Below are 20,553 nucleotides of genomic sequence, written 5' to 3' on the forward strand. Positions count from 1 at the left end.
TTGTTGCCCTGAGCTCCTTCAGTGAAGAGTGGGATAAAAACAAAACAATTAAAACAAACAGAAAGCAGAAAGGAAGCGATTCTAGGTTTAGGAAGACTGGCAACAATGAATGAATAAGGGGATGGTGAGAAGCAAAGAAGAGAGGGTGGAAGAAGAGTATGGGAAGCTTTATGTTTAAGAAGCAAAAGCTTTAAAGCTTGAGACAAGAGAAAGAGAGCAAAATGGAAGAGGAAAGAAGAGGAAACCAGAGGCTGAAGAGACTACAGGAGCAGCAGCACGAGGAATGGAAACAGGATGCAAATCAGAGAAAGGAAGACCAACAAAAGGGCATGATTAAGTACACACAGTTATGGAACAAACCATGCCTTTCGGCCACCACCGTGTGAGCTACTGGGAAACTATTTAGCAAGATCAAATCCAAAATGTTGTATTCTTCCTGCTCAGTACATTTTTTGGTGGGGCGATTTTACCTCTTAGCTGGGGAACCAATAGCAGGTAGGAAGTCGATTGGACCGAATGCCAACACCAGACTAGGAAGCAGTCCTGGTCTGCCACAAAATCCCACTGGCTGCAGGCTGGCACCTGTGTAAATTGGCAGCATCATGAAAATGGAGCAAATGTCGATGTTCTGTCATTGAAAACAAAACAGGAGTTGGCAAGAAACGTAACGCGCCCAACAAGTTCTGGGCTACTGCTCTTCTTCCAGAGCAATTTCAGACAAGATACAATTAAACCAGACAAGCTAATTACTCCAGTCTCATGGATTTCAAGGGGAACTAACTTAGCCTGGAGCCAATGCAACTTAGCCTGGAGCCAATGCAACTTATAGGTAAGGCCCATTAAAACCAACACGATTTTGGAGCACCTAATGGCAGAATGGCTTGCAGCAAACGGCACAGATCCAAATAACTGTGCGGGTAGTTTGGTATGGTCCCTGGCGGAAGAATAAGGTTAAATGTGTTTCTTGATGAGCAGGAACCCCTTTCCCTCAATGCTGTGTTGCAAGACTCCCTCTGGGCTTCTTAATAATAATAATAATAATAATAATAGTATTTATTACCTGCCCTTCACCAGCAGGTCCCAGGGTGGGTCCTGAAAGCACACATCTCAGGTGTCAAAGGTAAAGGAAGAGGCACAATATGGCATTATGTCAGCTGCATAAAATGGAAAACAAACAAACCTCACAGGGCATGCTCAAGCTCTTGAATGTGTCTCAAGCAGGTCTTTGGATGCCAGCCTATGCATTTAAAAGTTACATTTTAATCCAAGACATCAAAACACAAATGGTGTGCTGACAATGGAAGGAAGGGGAAAGGGCTGCCACATTCTAATAATGATTAAAATTGAATAATGAAGAAAGACCAAAAGAAAAAGGAAAAGGAAAAGTTCATGATATATTTTGTTTATTATTGCTCTCAAAGGGCTTGGTAGTCAAATATACAAGCTATGTTCTATTAAACCAGAAGAAAATAGTGTAAGGTATAAAATCTATGCTCACTGTTCCAATCCAAACTGCTTGATATTCTTCATGAGACACACTTACTGCTGTTTCCAGTAATACTCTCTCACACGTACTCTGCATATTTATATAAAAAACTATTTGAAGAGACAAACCAAAATTTTAAGCCAAAAAGATGAGCTGCCATGTACTAGATTGTGCCAGTTGTACACTTCAGTTTTCAAAACGGATATGTCTTTCTAAAACTGCAAACAAATTAATGTATACTTTGCTATGTCTTCAAAAACAAAATATGATCAATATGTCATGATATGAAAACAAAACAGAAGGAAAACATCTGCTTTTTCTCTCCATAATGTACATGCAGTACTCCCAATACCTTTTAGCAGGAGCCATTTGCGCTAAGTGGAGGCTGGACACCTATTTTAACAGATCTGTACACTCTTTGTTTCCTTGCAGCGTTTCTTCCTGCACGACCCCCGCTTGCCCCCCTTAATTCTGTTACAGTGTCTGGCCTTATCTATCAATACAGAACTCCTTGCTCACAAGCAATAGCAATGCACAGCCAGGGGACTTTCCCACTTTGTTTTTGTTATTAAGTGCATTTAAAATATATTCAACATCTTCTTCAGAAAGCAATTGTACAGCATCTGTTAAACGGAGGGGAAAAAAACAACCTTTCCAACAAGGAAGTGTTATTTATCAAGTACTTTAAAAAAAACCACAATCCTGCCTGTTCAGTCCTCGGGTTAGATAACAGAGAAGAAAGCTCTCTGCTTAGCTGTATAACTGTTTAAAAACAAAACAAAAAGCAGAATATATTTACTAAGTAAAAAATAGTCATGGCTGGATTCTCCCCAAGAAGCACAGGTTCAACTTCCAATGAAGTTAATAAGTTGTCTGCCCTTACATTCAGGGTAGATTTTATTCCCTTTCAGGAAGCGTAGCTTACCGATTCCGGGACTGACAGTACAATGTTATGCTGGGTGAAAGCAAAATTCATGGATACTGTGGGCTGTGACTTAAGAAGCCAATGACGATCTTTTGCTGCAATAGTATTTCCCTCACTGAAGAGGCAAGCAACTGTTTTATTTGAAAAATGGCTTGTCTCTGCAGAAATAGGAACTGGTAGCGCAGTGTTCTAGCTGCATGAACCATTCTCTTGCATGCCATTTTCTACATGTTTGGATATTGGTTGCTTTGATCATGGCTCCATACGACAATTCCAAAAACCTTCTATGTAGAAATCCCTAAGCAAACATTCATCAGCATGAGAAAGCTAGGATAAGCCATTTCCACAAAGAATCTTTCCAAACTTCAGAGTGGCAAGTTGCAAATAAAAGTATTCTCAAAATGAGCTCCTGCAAGTGAGGAAGAAGAATAATTTTAAAATGCTAACATTTGGAAAGTAAGATGTCACACATTTACCCCCCAGCTATGAGAGGATGTGTGTGTTACTATCACATCATAAGGAGCAGTGGGGGCCCAATTCTGCTTTGAATCCCATTTATAGAGCTTAATTCCTATTGGGTTTTTTTTTTCTGGCTGTGGATCTGATTGCAAAATTTGGTCCCAGGACTGGAAGATGATATATGCCACTGCCATATACTTTCAAATATTTCCGTGACGCAGAAATCAATTTGCAAAACCCTATTAAAGGCAGCTGCACACAAAACAGTATCTGAAGGGAGACTTTGTGACTAGTCATTCACCTACAACATTCGTTATATGGAGTAAACCTAGAGATGCTGTGAGTCAAGACATGGTTGACTTGAAGGCTGTGTCAAGCAAACAAATGGCTTTCCACAGGGAAGCAACCTCAATGCATTGTGACGGAGGGCAGCCACCACATCAAGAACCTTTCTATTTAGCTCTTATATGTGTTTTCAGAGCCAGATTGTTGAAACCAAACTGGTAGCTCCTAATGTGTAGCAGAAAATCCTCAAAAAGTCTGAACCTTTTAAAAAAGCTTCACTGATTGCTGGTTGACCTGGCGATATCATGTGATAATGTAGGCAAACTGACATTCCAGCCCTAAACACATTTGCCTAGAAGAGATTTTGACCTAAAATCATTAGAGTTTCCTTCCAGGTAACTGTGCTGAAGGCTGCAGAGGTACAGTACCAACCCTGTGTTATCTACTACAATTAGTAGCTTTTTGAATATAATTTCTTTCCAGGTTCCTCTGTTGTTTTATGCTGTTTTTCACCACAAGCTATACAGGAGATTCTGAGAACAGATCTTTTTTTTGCAGTGGGGGTGGTACTGCCAAGATTAAATGACTGAGCAGCCATAGTCACATTGGTAACAATTTCAGGGCCGTCATATAAGCTTTTTGTTTTGTTTAAAGAAAAAAATAGCAAGTCCAAGATCTATGTAGGAAACTGAGCTAAGCACATCCCTGTTTCAGCTGGGAGTGCATGAGGGGTAAGGAATGTGTTTGTCAAGTAGGGAAGCCTGGAACCACATTAATTCTAGTGCCTTGTTCAAAGTATGTGCTTATCAGTCAGGTACTGCTGCCATTGGAACGCCACAGGTGTACAGAAATGAACAAATATTAACCTAAAAATGAAACATCTGCAAGGATGAAGTAGCTTTTCCCAACTGCTTCCTCCCCAAGGAGCAGCTGTTATTTAACTTGGAGATTGTGTTTTGCTGCAATTCATGCTGCCTTGCTTGTTTGTTTGTTTTAAAAAAGATGCTATGAATAAGAAAATATTAAATTAGTTTTAGCAAGAAGAAACATTCAGTAGCTCCTCTTGCGAGCAAGTGTTGTACTCTTGAAAGACAAACCAGTTATCTGAAGATGCATGTAGCTACACCCATTAGTTCCCCCTCCCACCCACAAGAAAGCCAAAAATAAAATGTTAGCCCATATTTTTTTTTTCTCCCCAAACTTATGAACACAGGGATCCTTGGGCAGGTAAGTAGTCAATTGTTTCCTCTTCCTCTTGAATCTTCTAATTTCTTCAGTCTTGGCTCAAGTATTAGTAGTTATCAGTTAATAAGAAAAAAAAGATAAGTTTTCTAAGTGTCTTTCTTTCAATGAAGTTAATTTGATACCATAGTCTTGTTATATGTTTGGAACTGTATCTGTGAAGTTACTTATTTTTCTTGAATTCTTGGTTGCCGTAGCTGGAGCCTTTCTCTATTTCTGTTACGCCGATCAGTCTGCGAACTCCAAATGAAGCTTTAAAACAGAAAGGAAAGAGAGATGACTGAGTTATGCCACTCCTTGTCAATTAATGATCTGTTATATACTGTAAACTATAGTGAAGGTAGCAAAATGTGTGCATATACATAATGTGTGTGTGTACACCCATGCACACTGGGCTCTCTGCGTGTGTGGGTGTGATATATATGTGTGTGTGTTGTGTTGATTCATTCTACACCAAAAAAACTCCTAAATTCCTAGCTGTTAGAAAGAGGAAGGACCAACTCAGCATGCTAAAGCCCCAGCTACTAGGAATCCCACTCAGCACTACCATGCCCCATCCCATAAACTCCACTTCTGAGTTTTCACTCGTTTTAAAGTTATCTACACACAGCCAATAGGAACCGAAAAGGGACAGGGAAACTACAACCAGGGATAGGGAAGAAATTTTATTCAGTTTGTATTTAAAGGTGAATCAAATTATTTTGCAATATCCAAAATAATATATAAACTGAATGTCAGACATCTTTCTAAATTTGCAGTGCCATTTTCTAGCCAAGTAATGTAAACAAAAATGCACACAGTAAGGGAAACTGTGCATATGAATGCCTATCTTTGTGAAAACAACATACATAAATGTACCATATTATGGGAAATTAAAATACTAAGAAAATTAAAATGCATGTATTGCCAAAATTGCATAGTATGATATTGTATATTAGGAGAAAACTGCACTCCATTTGCAGATTTTATTTTTTTAAAATTGCAAACTGATGTGAAAATGTGGAGAACTTAACTTTAAGGTTGGAAAGATGAGACAGAGAGAGAAACCAAAATTGGTACCCGTTCCTACCCGTGGCTTACCAGAAGTTGATGGACTACAATTCCCATCATTCCCATTGGCCATGATGGCTGGAACTGATGGGCATGGGAGTGCAACAACATCTGCAGTGCTGCAGGCCCCTTAGGACCCTGAATTTTGCATCATTAAATGCTACATCTGCACAGAACACCAGTGCAGAGATCAAGCATCTGATGAGGACTCAAAGGAGTAAAAGGCAAGAGCAGGTATAATAATAATAATAATAATAATAATAATAATAATAATAATAATAATAATAATAATTTATTTATTTATACCCCGCCCATCTGGCTGAGTTTCCCCAGCCACTCTGGGTGGCTTCCAACAGAACAGAACATTAAAATGCAATTATCTATCAACCATTAATAGCTTCCCTAAACAGGGCTGCCTTCAGATGTCTTCTAAAAGTCTGGTAGTTGTTTTTCTCTTTGACATCTGGTGGGAGGGTGTTCCACAGGGCGGGTGCCACTACCGAGAAGGCCCTCTGCCTGGTTCCCTTTAACCTGGCTTCTCATAGTGAGGGAACTGCCAGAAGGCCCTCAGCACTGGACCTCAGTGTCCGGGCAAAACGATGGGGGTGGAGATCTATTTAACAATCCATTCAAACTGTGAGTGTAGCATTGTTTTTGTTTATTGCTATGTTATGCACTTTTGTGTTTTTATACTGTAAACTGCCCAGTGATCCTCAGATGAAGGGTGATATAGAAATACAACAACAACAACAACAGAATTGCAGCCTAAAAGAGCACAGGCTTTAGTACAAGGAGAAAACTATATATACCGTAGGTGTCTATGTGATGCAGGGGTTAATGTATTAGGTTTGTCTGGATGGTCTTAGGAAAGTAACTGTTGCTCAGCCTAAACTTCTCATAGGGCTACTGTAAAAAGAAAATGAAGTGTATATTGCAACCTATCCTGAGCTCTTGACTGGGAAAGATAATCAAAATACAGTCGTACCTTGGATCTCAAATGCCTTGGCTCCCGAACAAATCAGCTCTCAAACGATCGAAACCTGGGAGTGTTTCGGTTTTTGAACAATTTTCAGAAGGCGAACATCCGGAGCGGATTCCACAGCTTCTGATTGGCTGCAGGATGCTACTGCAGCCAATCAGAAGCTGCGCCTTGGTTTTTTAACGTTTCCGGGAATTGAACGGACTCCTGGAACGCATTCTGTTTGGACAAGATTCCGAGTACACTTCTCAAAGTGCTAAATATTAGGTCTAACAACCACTGTGTTCCAGTACAGATAGATAGATAGATAGATAGATGAATGAATGTAGTTCTTATTTGTCTAACACAATCTTCCTTCCCCACCTCACTGCAAGTCAGCTAACAAGTTGAGCAAATGACCACGGCGTCTGGCTGTATCACAGGATACAGATGTACACATTCAGCTCGGCGTTTATTACCTGCTCCAACAAAGCCCATGAATGAAATAATCAGGAGAGGAGATCCGCTTGCAAAAATGCCAAAACCAAATTTGAAAAGAGGAGACAGGACAATGGTGGCCCAGAAGAGGAAGTTGAGGAGAGTCCATGGTCTTCTGGGAGGTTTGATTTGCTCTCCAGGAAATGTACCCTCTTGATTATACTTCTCTTGTAAAGCATCCTTGAAGAGAGAAAGAAAAACCTTTCTAAATTTGGGGACACACAGAGGTGCGTTCATATCATTCAATGCCTGTACATTTTAATATGGTCACAGAGGCAGGTCTCCGTGACCCAGTACTCGTTGCTGCAGGAGCAATTTGAATTTTCTATTCCATCATGATTACTTAAAAAGCAAAAACACCTTTTTAGTGTTCTAAACTAAAGTTTTAGGCTCTGCTACTCTATTGCCAACCAAATCCTTTCTATATTCATTGTGCCTTCTTCTTCATGCCATCACTGTATGGATAGGAGATGCGTCCCCTGATGGTAAAATGTGTAAGATGTGTTCCCTGATGGCAGGATATGGTAAGGGAAAAAATATATAAATAAAATACAGTCTCCCAGGAAGCTGAAAGGTGTGTCAATGTCACACTTTACATTATTCATGTAACCTAGTCATGAAGTGTTAACCTGAAACTACTGTTAATCCCATCAAGTGTTACGGCTACTGCTTAAACAAAACACAACTTCTCCTTAGAAGTATGTGGCAATGGATAAACCCAAGTTATTCTCAGGCAGCCCTGAGCATTCAGGGCTCCATTCACACAATCAGTTGCAGAAAGTTAGAAGGTAGTAAACTTAGGCTGCATTTGCATGTAACCCAAAACCTTGGTTTTAGAACTGCATGAGCCCATACAAGCCTCAGGCTCATGTGCTTCCATTCTTGAGGCTTCTCCTTCGGTGTCTATTATGCACCAATCCCTTATATGAAAGTTGCTGTTACCGTGTAAAACCATCTTCTGTTTAAACTTATTATTCCCCTAAGGGGAGCTGCATCAAATGAGCTGTAACTGTATCAGGTTACCTTTTATTTTCCCCACTTATTTAACTGCTATATACAATAGGTAAAGGTAAAGGGACCCCTGACCATTAGGTCCAGTCGTGACCGACTCTGGGGTTGCGCGCTCATCTCGCATTATTGGCCGAGGGAGCCAGCGTATAGCTTCCAGGTCATGTGGCCAGCATGACAAAGCCACTTCTGGCAAACCAGAGCAGCACATGGAAACGCCGTTTACCTTCCCGCTGTAGCGGTTCCTATTTATCTACTTGCATTTTGACGTGCTTTCGAACTGCTAGGTTGGCAGGAGCTGGGACCAAGCAACGGGAGCTCACCCCGTCACAGGGATTCGAACCACCGACCTTCTGATCAGCAAGCCCTAGGCTCAGTGGTTTAACCACAGCGCCACCTGGGTCCCTAGTGCTATATACAATACATGGTAATTAATCTCCAACTATTTCCATTTCCACTGACAAGGGCAGCGTAAAGAAGCAAATAAGAATGCAGAGTGCCGCTGGTAAACCATAGTTTGCAGATCAGATTAGCACAGACCCCTCAAACCCTTTATCTGGTGGGGGTGAGGATCCGACTTGGGCAGATTCTAAAACACTTAAGAAATCAGCCCCATTGGTTTCAGTGGGATTTTTATTTCTATGCTGCCTTAGGGATGGAATGTGAAAAATGAAGGAAAACAGGCCACCCAGCCGAATGGAACCTTTATTAGCAGAAGTTACAGTTTTATCTTGAATTAGTATTCTCTCTCATACAATGAAGTATCATCTTTAGAACAAATCAGATTCCTGACGTTTTGTTCAGTGTTAGTATACCCATTTCCCCATATATATTTTTGCTACTGTGAAACCCCATTGGTCAGTACAACTCACATGATACAGAAAAGACAGGATTGGGGCCCCATTTGTGGAGGAAGCAACATTTCTCCATCAGCATGGTCTAACAGTGAGTACTGTATATACATTCAGCTTTGTGCACCTTTATCTTGAGGTACGAATGTGGACAAACGTCAAAGCACTTTTCGCGTGGTAGAAAACATGTTTATGTTAAAAGAACCATGGGAGATCTTCCATGAAGGACCTTCCATATCACATCCAGTTGCTCACTTACACATATAACAACGCTGTCTTCTCTGAGAATTCATTCAGTTAGCATATTATTCCAGAAGATCTTAAAGGCAGGACAAGTGATTTACCTTTTCCTGGTAAAGTTTATGGAGCCACTTTGCTGCTTCCTTTTCATCCAAAGGGATATCTTCTAGTGGAAACCTCCTAGTTTTGTTTTGGTTTTTTTAAAAAAAAAATCAATAAAGAGCATTTAATAAAGAAAGACCATCACAATTATAACTTCTGTGCTACTTATACTAAGTGTTCTGCTCTAGATGAACACAAATACAAGTGAAAACCCTGTATTGTCACATCCGTACCATGAATTTGCCACTAGGGGGGGGCCCACAGCCAGAATACATTCTTGCTTTGTACAAAAAAATGGATGGGTGAGTTTTTTGAGAAGTGCTATATATATATATTTAAAAATAGTGGCATGATTCTCTTTCTTTCACCCAAATGAAGGCTACAGGCCAATGGTGACCAAAGCTTGGGTCAGATAACCACAGGAACTTGAAGAAGTTAATGAATAAATTCCTGTGGTCCTTCTCCTCTTAAGTAACAACAAAGGACAATAGAGATTCTGTTGAGTTCTGTTGAGGAACCACACGGGCTGTGATTCTTTGGAGCTTGGCTGCCCCTGTTATAGCTGTATAACAAATAATGTCGTTTTAGTTTGTTGGCTTGAGGAAGCTGGGAACATAAGACACAAGTTGTCCGTTGAGCTGAGCATTGTCGGCTCTGACTGGCAGCAGTCAAGGGTCTTTCTGAGCACCTTCTCTGGAGCAGGATCTCACCAGGGAGCCTTTGGATGCAAGTGGAACAGACTCCCACAAAAGGTGGGTGGACGCTCCTTCCTTGCAGGTTTTTAAGTAGAAACTGGATGGTCATCTGTCTAGTTGAGATTCTTGCACCACAGGGGATTTGACTAGATGACCCCCGGGGTCCCTTCCAACTCTAAAAAAGGTAAAGGACCCCTGACAGTTAAGTCCAGTCACGAATGACTCTGGGGTTGGTTGTGGTGCTCATCTCGCTTTACTGGCAGAGGGAGCTGATGTATGTCCACAGACAGTTTTTCCGGGTCATGTGGCCAGCATGACTAAGCCGCTTCTGGCGAAACCAGAGCACACGGAAACACCATTTACCTTCCCGCCGGAGTAGGACCTATTAATCTACTTGCACTTTTTTGGCGTGCTTTCAAACTGCTACGTTGGCAGGAGCTGGGACCGAGCAACGGGAGCTCACCCCGTCATGGGGATTTGAACCACCGACCTTCCAATCGGCAAGCCCAAGAGGCTCAATGGTTTAGACCACAGCGCCACCCGTGTCCCCTCTTCCAACTCTACAAATCTACAAAATCATGTGCTCTCCTACTGAACTATGACCCCTCGCCCCAAAGCACATGTCTTTCAGAACACAGTACCGGTGTGAGTAAAAATGCTTGCTTAAAAAAAAAATAATTATGGTGGGAGAGGCAAGTAATGGCAGCCACTGCCATGTCATTCCATGAGCTGTACAAGGGGCAATGTCTGGAGATGGTCAGTAATTTTTGTTAAAGGTGAGCTGTGGACCACTTTGGGGATCCCCAAAAGCCCCATAATCCTTCAGGGCTTCCTGTTTGACAGCCCTGAACTAGATAATCCTTCTTTTCCAAGGGCCATAAAAAGCAAAGACAGTGGCAAGCATGATGACATGTATATCTGTGGGGCACCAAAGAGATGACGAAGTCTCCATCATCACCATTCACAAGGGTAGAAATGACTTGCTTCAGATACGCCTGAAGCGGATCCAGTCAGAAAGCATTCCTGGCAAGTCTTTTACTGAACGAAACAAAGGCAGAGAAGATGGGCCATCTATTTATATGGCTGAACAGCAGGCCTAGCCGAGAAAGCGCAGGCAACTGGATCTCAGAACTTCGAGCCAGATTAGACTCAGCTATCTAAAAGACGCGAATGACTGTACAGTACTATACAATTCACTAATCTTTAAGAGAGGGCAGTACGAATTTATGGAGCTTTACATAATGTACTTTCCCACGACCACATGGGTCTGTCAAACCAAATATGGAAGACGCTGAAATGGCAGGCAGAGCCAAGTATTACTTTTACAGAATTCGTAGTTGTGCTGGATGCACGCAACAGCCTTCATCTTCTCTAATATTAATGGCGGGAAAGAGGCTCTTCCGTACTAAGCTTGAACAGCTGAAGTATCCCAAATCCATGCGGTGAAAGAACATGGGAAAAAGGAGGCAGGCTTATCACCATATTTGGACACTGTGACAATTCTGAAATACATGCCAAGCTCTCAAAAACATGCCATGCTCACCTGACACACATATCAGCTTTGTATTTCTTCCCATAGAGGATTCCTAATAAGGAGGGGTTCTTGTTTCCTCTGAAGTTTAACGTTACATCGTACACTGCTGAAACTGTTGCAAACGAGAAGACGTCACCATTATTTTAACCTCTAGGATCCAACTTATTTAATTGTTATAACAAGGCATACAAACAGAGTTCCAAATAAGGTGAGGCTCCTGAGACTGGAAGCACATCATTCTCCCAAGTACAATGCTCCACTGGCCAGACGACGTCAACACAAAATTCAGGGAGCTCATGAGTCAGAGTAACACCCTATGTTTGGTTATTAAATCTGAACTCAGCTTTAGTGTTAAGCTAATGGGTGTGAATCTTAGTCATGTTGCAGCCAACAGAAGTGAAAGAACCCTGAGTTATACATACAGGAAGACTGGTATCTATATGTGACTCACATAAAAAAATTATTGCACATATAGAAATAATAATAATAATAATAATAATAATAATAATAATAATAATAATATAAGGTATCTTCACCTCTCCAAATCTCACAAGCATGCTGAAATGCATGTTAACATATTTCCCATCTAGCAGAAAAGGGAAATGAATCAAAGGCAGTGTTTTGCTCAAGGCAGTTCTTCATCCAGATTCAACTCTGTTGTCTTTCCTAGATTCGAGTGGCTCTTATGGATTAAACACAATCCAGAGGAAAGTACGTGTAAATAAGTGCTCCTGAATCAATAATATTTAAGCACTTAAGTGGAAGCTAGACACTCTTTTATTTCCTCAAGATTTAAATCACATTTATACTTCTCTGGGTTGTGCTGTGGAGGTGGGAGATTATTTCAATTTGCAAAGGGAAGCTCTATAATCTTTTATCAACAGAGTCTTTAAAAAACAGTCACACTTTTAGAACACCTGGATAGATTGGGAAGGGAGAGGAATGTAGATGAGGAATGACATAAAATAATGTGCTAAACCTTCCACCACTAAGTAGGGAAGGGGACATTGTGACTTTTTATGTCTTCCTAACCTCCCCAGATTCTGCAGAACAGATTTGATGCTGTTGTCTGGAAAGACATAGCAAAACTTGTAACCCACAATTGTATTTGGCCAGCCATCTGTCCTATTTAACAGCCTTGTCTGTGTGGCATAACACAAACTTACACCTCACATGCACACTGGGAGCATTAATTAGTCAATGTTTGCACACCACTTTAGAAATGTGAAGTGCTAAGTAGCAGTATTAATTTCTCTGAATTCAAAGGGGAACTAATTAACATATTAAGAACTAATTACAAAATAAAATCCAGCGGTCTAAAACGTCAACATTAAAGTCAATACCGATTTTCCACTGAAGAAAATAATAATAATCTGGGGACCAACAGCAATGAATGTGCTCAAGAATCACATCCACAAACACTGTAAGGAAGGCCAAGGAAATAGATACCTGTTCCCCTGAGACACTGGACGGCAGTTGTGAAACCTTTGGTTCTGGGCAGCAGGTGGTATTTGAGTTTAGGCAATCCTTTGGAATCTGCCACTTCCATACTGATACGATGCTTGGTCTCTGTAAAACGAGTTCCTTCACAGTACAAAAGAAACTATGGAACAGAACAAGAGGGGAGGGGTGGAAGAAACATCCAAATGTTACTTCTCAAATAAAGAAATCATGTGGAGATTTTGCTGGGGACCAGTATCTGGATTCAGAAACTTCTGCATCAGTGGAATGATTGCATGACACCAAGGACCCTGCTGGGTCAGGCCAAAGGCCCATCTAAGCCCAGCAGCCTTTTCTCATAGTAGCCAACCATATGCCTAAGGGAAACAGCACCCTGCCTACCTGCGGTTCCAAACAACTGGGTGGCCACTAGGCATAGAGCCTCCAACTATGGAGGCAGAACACAGCCATGGTGCCTGGTGGCCACTGATAGACCCTCTCCCTCCATCATTTCAGGCAGCTGCCACTGAAGGGAGAAGAATCCTTGGGCACCATTGCTTGTATCAATCATTCCTCTCCAGAACTCCCCTCAGCTTCTCAAATCTCTCTCACCTTCAGTACCATGCCAGTCCCAGAGCTGGCAACACGAGGAGACTTACCAGCATGGTTAGAGCATGGACCTCAGAACCAGAGCATCACCACATCTTCCGTGGGGAGGTTTTCAATGCCACACTCCTCCCTGCTGCACTATTTTATCCCCCTCTCTGGAGACCTTTAACCAGCACTAGACTGCCACCCATGACTATTTGCTTGCTGGACGTATTCTGCTGAAGTGTTTTGCCTCCCGTCCCCATCCTGACTTGAACAGAGGGCGCAGCACTTTTGCTGATGTCTGAATTCCACCTATTAGGTCTTAAGGCCTCAGCCTCAAATAGGAGACCCTGACCCAGAACTCACTTTAGAATGAGAACATGCCCATACCTCAGATTTCCTCACATGCTCAAAGCATCCTCTTTAGGGTCATTTCATCACTTAGTTCTCCAATAAAGATATTAAAAACTGTATATTGGGGGTGGGGGGACGTGGATTCCCAACATGTAAATTTGGAGCACATCAGACCATTTGTGCATTGCGTGTTATTATTCAGCATATTAATACCATATCCAAATGCAGTGATCTTGCAGGGTCAGTTCTGCAAAATCTGTCCCTTATACTAAAAAAAAGGGGGAGAAATTCAACATAACACTAAGGAGACTGTTCTGTCAGCTCAAGCATTGCTGCTTACCTGATGGAATGATCTCCCCCCTCCCCCCATGTACTATTCTGGGGGTTTTCCTGACTGCTGCTCTCCACCACCAAGCCAATTTAGGGGGTTCAAGGGAGGAGAGTGGAAGGCTAACTGGGCCAGTTAGTTGAATCCAGCCCATACTTTTGTACCATACACAAACACGCCTGCCAATTTAAAGTTGGAATTCATTGAATAAGCTGTGCACATGAAGGGTTTAGACCAAAGAAGGCTGCACAACCTACCTGAGGTGAGACATTGAAGGCTATATACTATTAGACATGAATCCACATAACAGATTTGTATATAAAATCTTAATATGCCCCCCCCACACACACACACCATGCAGGAAGACCACACCATTTTGTTCAAAGTGCCAAGGACAGGCCTTGAAAACTTAACTTACCCACATATACTCTGGATAATCGGACAATCGTTTTAGACCTTCAACAACTTTCTCTCTGTCTTCTTCCCATTTCCTTTTGCAGAAAACAATCTCCAGGAAGTACCATGTCCAGCCAATTAGGGGTACATACAACAGCTCTTTCTTAGCAAGAACTTTTGAACTCTGAAAGGAACACCACAAGATAGTATCCATTTGTTTGTTTACAACACATCATTTACAAATAGTGCCATTTCCAAAGCTGTTCTGTTTGTTTTTTTGTTTCCTGGAAATTAGTAGTCACATCATATTATTATTAACTTTATTATTAATTATTATTATTATTATTATTATTATTATTATTATTACATGTATATCCTACCTCCAAGAAGCTCTAGAAAACATGGCTTTCTCCCCATTTTATCCTCACAACAACCCTATGTGGTAGGGTGGGTTCTGTGTGTTTGTATGTTTGTGTGTGTAAAAGGGGAGAAGGAGAGAGATTGGTCCAAGGTCAAATGGACTGAATTGGGGATGTGAATCTCTGTCTCACCTGTCTGAGTCTGAAATGCTCAATCCTACTTTTGGATCGGATTCCTCTACCAGTAATTGCAGTCGTTAACAGCCATCAACAGGTTTACCATACCCATTGAGTCAATCACTCATCTCCTACTACCCTCCTGAAAAAAGGCCCACCCTACCCTCCCACTATATATAAGGGTCTGGTGACTTCTGCTTCAGTGTATCTGAAGAAGTGTGCATGCACACAAAAGCTCATACCAAGAACAAACTTAATTGGTCTCTAAGGTGCTGCTGGACTATATATATATATATATCGACTGCGTCAGAACAACACGGCTACCAACCTGAATCCAAATTTTGCTGTTAGTGGGAAGGAAATTTATCCAGTGTGACCATTTAAACACCCACTCCAGCTGCCTCCCTTTCCCAAGGTGAAAAATAAACCTGACCCTACCCCTTAAATTAAAAGATATACAAGGCTACACGTTCAATGCACTCACCCCCAAAACGCCAAATCGCTCTGTCATGGTCCAGCCACACAGAAAGTCTATTTCAAAGTTGTGGTTCAGGATGATGATGACATGCTCTTTTCCGAACTTATCTACTGTGGCCTGGTCTGAGAACAAAGTGCATTCTGTACCAGACCACCATTCCAGCAACATCACTAATTCTAGGTCACAGGAGGAAACAAAGAAAGTAGATTAGGCCTTAATGTTTTACACCATTGTATATGGCAGACTATTATTTCCAACCTTTTAAACTCTGTTAAATGTGCAGTTATATACCATATATACAGGGCAGAAGCAAACAATTTGCAGGGGTTTTGTTTTGAACACCCTAGTTTCTTACTGATGACAATTTTCTTTATTTAAAAGTTCCACTTTCAGTCTTAAAAGATATGAATTTCAGGGCTGCGAGAGCACTTTTAAATCTAATTGGCCGAAGTTTACAATACAGTTTCCAATGCCATACAAGTCAGCCATTCTGATCAAGATGAAGATCACCAACCATTCTTTCAAAAGCTGTTACGATTAGCCAACCACATTATCCAATTTCAATAATTTTTGCTGGGATATAAACATAACTCTGCCATTAAATTAACTACATAATTAAGTAACTGGGAGTGGTGCACATGACAGTTCATTTCTTTCCTCCACTCACTCTCTCCCTCTGTCCTGCAACATACATTTTCCCTGCAGGGCGTAACCACAGCTAACCCAGTTAACATTAACTGCAGCTATGTCGTTCCTTCCCTGCAATGTAGCCCAATGAATAAAGGCACCCAGGATCCCACCAGACCATTGGGAATCTTTGTCTGTGTTCACACATTACAGTAAACCATAGTTAATGGTCTACAAGGAATACAGAGATCACTCCTACTTCACTTCTCTCCTAGTGTGAGCAACAAACTACGACCTGCTGGCTTAGTGTTCTGCCCAGAGAGAGGGCTGTGGTTCATCTGGAGTGAAACAAATCTACAATTTCTCATTCAGATGTAACACTAAACTAGCAATGGTGGTTTGTTGTTTCTATTCTTGCTAGAGGAAGAGCACTTTCACTATGGCTTACATTGCTATGCAAACACAGCCACTATTTGCCTGTCTGCTTTTCTTAAGATAGGAACCCTCTGTTGCTACTGGACAGCCTGAAGAGGAACTTTTAGACTCCAGAAGTATTTCCCTATCTGTGAGGGACAGGGGATATCGCGAAGTCCCTCCCCTCCTGAGTTCAAGCCCATCCCCGAGCACAGGGGAAAGCAGAGAGAGTTCCGATGCCAGTGGGGAAGCAGGAAGTCGGGGCCGAGGCTCAGGCAAGGTAGAGGAGCCAGGGTCCCAGGTGGGACAGGAAGGGGCGAATAAGGGGGGGAGACCCATCCCCCCAACTCCGGAATTACGCAGAAAGAGGAGGGGAAAGAGGATGGGTCTGCCAAAGCTTTTGTGTTGGAGAAAGACGCGCCAAAAGCCATTAGGAGGTTCTGAAACCGACTGATCACATCACTCCGTGTAAATAGCAATGACTTTAGCACTGTAAATACGCAGCACCAATAAAAGAATAAAATGCAGAGCTGTGTAGCGTCGTTACTCTGAAGTAGTCCACTCCGGCCACTGTGACAGCAACCTCCTAATCCTTTTTGGGCTACTTTGGAGTTGCTGGGATGAGCGTGTCAGAGGCGGAGAGATGGCGGCAGATCGCGGAGCAAGCCCAGCAAGAACTGCAGCAGCTGTCGCTGCAGGCGCAGGGGGAATTGAAGGCAGCTAAAGAAGAGACTAAGAAGGTCCAGGACGACCGGCTACAACTTGCGGAACAGGTGAGAGCGCTACAGGAAAGAGAGCAGGAATTAAGGGCGGTGGCGGTAGACCTCCAAAACAAGCTGGATGCAGAGAAAAACAAGGCGGGAGGGGCACCCCAAGTCCAAGTGCTGCCAGGAAGGAGAGCCGGGACGCTAGTAAGCAAGTTCAATGGAGACCCGAGGGAATATCAGGGCTTTGAGACTGAGATTGTATATGCTCTTGAGCTGCACCACGCTGAGTTCCCTGATGATGAGCACAGGGTAGCGTTTATTGTGGAGCACCTTACCGGGGCAGCCAGGGAGTGGCTAAGACCGTTAATCGCAACAAAGAATCCTTGCATGAAGAATGTCAAACTATTTCTAGAAGGTTTGAAAACGATGTATTCGTCCGATAGTCATATGGACCAGACTAAGGAGGAACTTCATAATTTACGCCAAGGAAATATGACAGTTCGCGCGTATTGGGCGAAATTCACCATGCTGGTGCACAGATTGGGGTGGGAACTAGAGTCGCCCCCAATGCAAGCGGCGTTCTACTTGGGGTTGCATGAGGAGGTGAAGGATGAGCTCTCGAGAGGTCCAAAGCCCAGTAATATGGATCAGCTGAGCAAAGCGGCTCTGGCGGTGGGGGTGAGACAGGAATCCCGGTGGAGCGACAAGCAAGCAACGCGCGCAAAGCGGGCTTGGTTCCCACGGTCGCAGGAGAAGCCACTCCCCCAACAACCCTTTCAAGCCACGCCTGGGGCCAGTCAGGACCAGGAACCCATGCAGATTGATAGCGCGCGCGCGCGGGCTTTTCAAACCCCAGCGGCGCCAAGACGCAAGGAGGGAAGGGGTGGGAATTGCTTTCTCTGCAACTCCCCCCAGCATCTCGTCAGAGACTGCCCACATCGCAGGGAGTGGCAAGGAAAGGCGGGAACGGTTGTGCCCTCCCCCACTGACGTAGCACCACAGCAGGGAAACGGGAAAGCCTGGCTGCAGGAGACAAGGGGCAGCAGCCAGGCACAGTCAGCAGACAACAGCCCCAGCCCACCCACCCGCACAGAGAGGAGCAGAGCCAGCCCACCCCTCCCAGAGCAGGAGTGGTTCTAGAAGTGACGCTCACGCTCCCAAATGGCTATCCCCTGACGGTCCTCGCCCTAATTGACAGTGGTGCCTCAGCCAACTTCTTCTCGAGAAACTTTGCAGAAGAGCACCAGATCCAGCTTCTGCAGCTGGATTTTCCCCTGCACGTGGCAACCATTGACGGCAGAGAGCTGCTGGGAGGGGCCATCACTCATCAAACCCCCCCCCATGAGAATGACGGTGGGAAGGCACTCAGAGACACTGGCATTCAACGTCACAACCATCTCAGACCCCCCCCATCGTCTTGGGCATGAGCTGGCTGGCGCGCCACGACCCCTCCATCAGTTGGCACCAGAGATGCATCACTTTTGGATCGGACTTTTGCCTGGAACATTGCATGCAGCACCAACCAGGGGAGGGGCCTCCGATAGCCACGGTGGCCACCATGCACATCAAAGGGGGTGAGGCGATACCCAAGCCGTACTGGGACCTGCAGGAGGTCCAACCACCTGCCCCCACACAGGCCTTTTGACTGCCAGATCAACCTGGTGCCAGGGGCAACTATACCCCCAGCCAAGCTGTACGCCATGTCAGACCAGGAACTGGAGGATCTGCGCGCTTTCATCGACAAGAACCTCAAGCGGGGGTTCATCAGAGAAAGCAAGGCAGCAGGGGGCAGCCCAGTCTTCTGGGTGGACAAGAAAGACACGCAACAGCGCCGTCTTGTGGTGGATTTTAGACGGCTGAATTCAGTAACAGAGCCAGTGGCTTTCCCCATGCCCAGAGTGGATGATCTCCTGACAGCGGCACGCAGGGGCAAGATTTTCACCAAGCTAGACCTGAGGGGGGCGTACAACTTGATCAGGATCCGGGAAGGCGATGAATGGAAAACCACGATGTTCACGCCTCTGGGCTCTTTTGAATATCTGGTGATGCCCTTCGGGTTGCAAGGGGGCTCAGCATGCTTCCAGGCCTTCATGCACCACGTCCTGGGGTCCCTCCTCTTCAGGAAATGCTTGGTCTTCCTGGATGACATCCTTATCTATTCCGATGACCCAGTGCAGCATGTGAAAGATGTCAGGGAGGTGTTGCAGCGCCTGAAGGAGAACCACCTGTATGTGAAGCTGGAGAAGTGCAAGTTTCACACCAAGGAGGTGGACTTCCTGGGCTACAAGCTGTCAGACAAGGGGCTGGCGATGGACAAGGACAAGGTGCAGGCCATCCTGGACTGGCACAGCCCCAGGACGCGCAAAGATGCCCAACGCCTACTAGGCTTCGCCAACTTCTACAGGAAGTTCATCAAGAACTTCTCTCGCGTTACGGCTCCCATCACTGACTGCCTGAGAGGCAAGCAGAAGTTCAGGTGGACACCAGAGGCGCAAGCAGCGTTTGAAAGCCTCAAGAGGGTGTTCGCCTCAGACCAGAACCTGTTCCACGTGGTTCAGGACGCGCCCCTACGCGTGGAGACAGATGCTTCTGATAAAGCTGTGGGCGCCATTTTGTTGCAACTGGACGCCAACAGAGAGTGGAGACCCTGTGCCTTCTTCTCCAGGAAGTTGACCCAGCCAGAGCGAAACTACACGGTGTTTGATCGGGAACTTCTTGCGATCCACGCTGCGTTCCAGCACTGGAGACACTTCCTGGTGGGCGCCAAGCACCCCATCCAGGTGTGCACAGACCACAAGAACCTGGAGTTCTGGAGAACTGCCAGGGTGCTCAACCAGCGGCAGATACGGTGGGCAGAGTTCTTCTCGAACTTCAACTTCTCCATACACTACATCCCGGGAGAGCAGAATGTCAGGGCGGATGCCCTCTCCCGCAAGCCAGAGTACATGGAGGAGGAGGCCCCACCGGCACCCAGGCACATTTTCCCCCCGTCAGCATGGTCCTGCGGAGCAGCAGTGGTGAGCGAGGCGGAACTCACAGCACTGACGGCAGCGGATGAATTTGCCAACCGCATCTTCAGAGAACTGAGAAGGGGGGGGGAGCAGGCAAAAGACTTTGCAGAACGCAGGGGGCTGCTTTTCTACAAGGGTGCACTGTACCTGCCCACCACCCAGCTTAGACGTACGGTCCTCAAGCAGATGCACGACAACCCAACGGCGGGTCATTTTGGGAGGGACAAAACCGCTCACCTAGTCATGAGACACTTCTGGTGGCCAGGGGTGCGGGAGGATGTGAGGGATTATGTAAGGGGCTGTGACACCTGCCAGCGGGCAAAGGTGGTCAGAGCGCC

General features: G+C 44.3%; 1 protein-coding gene across 2 annotated transcripts in view; it reads right to left on the reverse strand.

Annotated features, from left to right (window-relative positions):
* Nucleotides 1-1,382: 1,382 nt before the first annotated feature.
* AGPAT3 (1-acylglycerol-3-phosphate O-acyltransferase 3) overlaps nucleotides 1,383-20,553 on the reverse strand; it is a 69,205-nt gene continuing 50,034 nt past the window's right edge. For both annotated transcript variants that reach the window (XM_035114791.2, XM_035114788.2), the window contains 7 exons: nucleotides 15,463-15,632; nucleotides 14,465-14,626; nucleotides 12,783-12,936; nucleotides 11,343-11,445; nucleotides 9,107-9,182; nucleotides 6,885-7,083; nucleotides 1,383-4,649 (listed from right to left, as the gene is read on the reverse strand). In XM_035114791.2, coding sequence (XP_034970682.1) covers nucleotides 4,561-4,649; nucleotides 6,885-7,083; nucleotides 9,107-9,182; nucleotides 11,343-11,445; nucleotides 12,783-12,936; nucleotides 14,465-14,626; nucleotides 15,463-15,632 — 953 coding nt within the window. In that variant the 3' untranslated portion in view covers nucleotides 1,383-4,560. The remainder of the gene's footprint in view (nucleotides 4,650-6,884; nucleotides 7,084-9,106; nucleotides 9,183-11,342; nucleotides 11,446-12,782; nucleotides 12,937-14,464; nucleotides 14,627-15,462; nucleotides 15,633-20,553) is intronic.

Source organism: Zootoca vivipara, chromosome 4 (genome assembly GCF_963506605.1).
Source record: "Zootoca vivipara chromosome 4, rZooViv1.1, whole genome shotgun sequence".
Classification (NCBI taxonomy): Eukaryota; Metazoa; Chordata; class Lepidosauria; order Squamata; family Lacertidae; genus Zootoca; species Zootoca vivipara.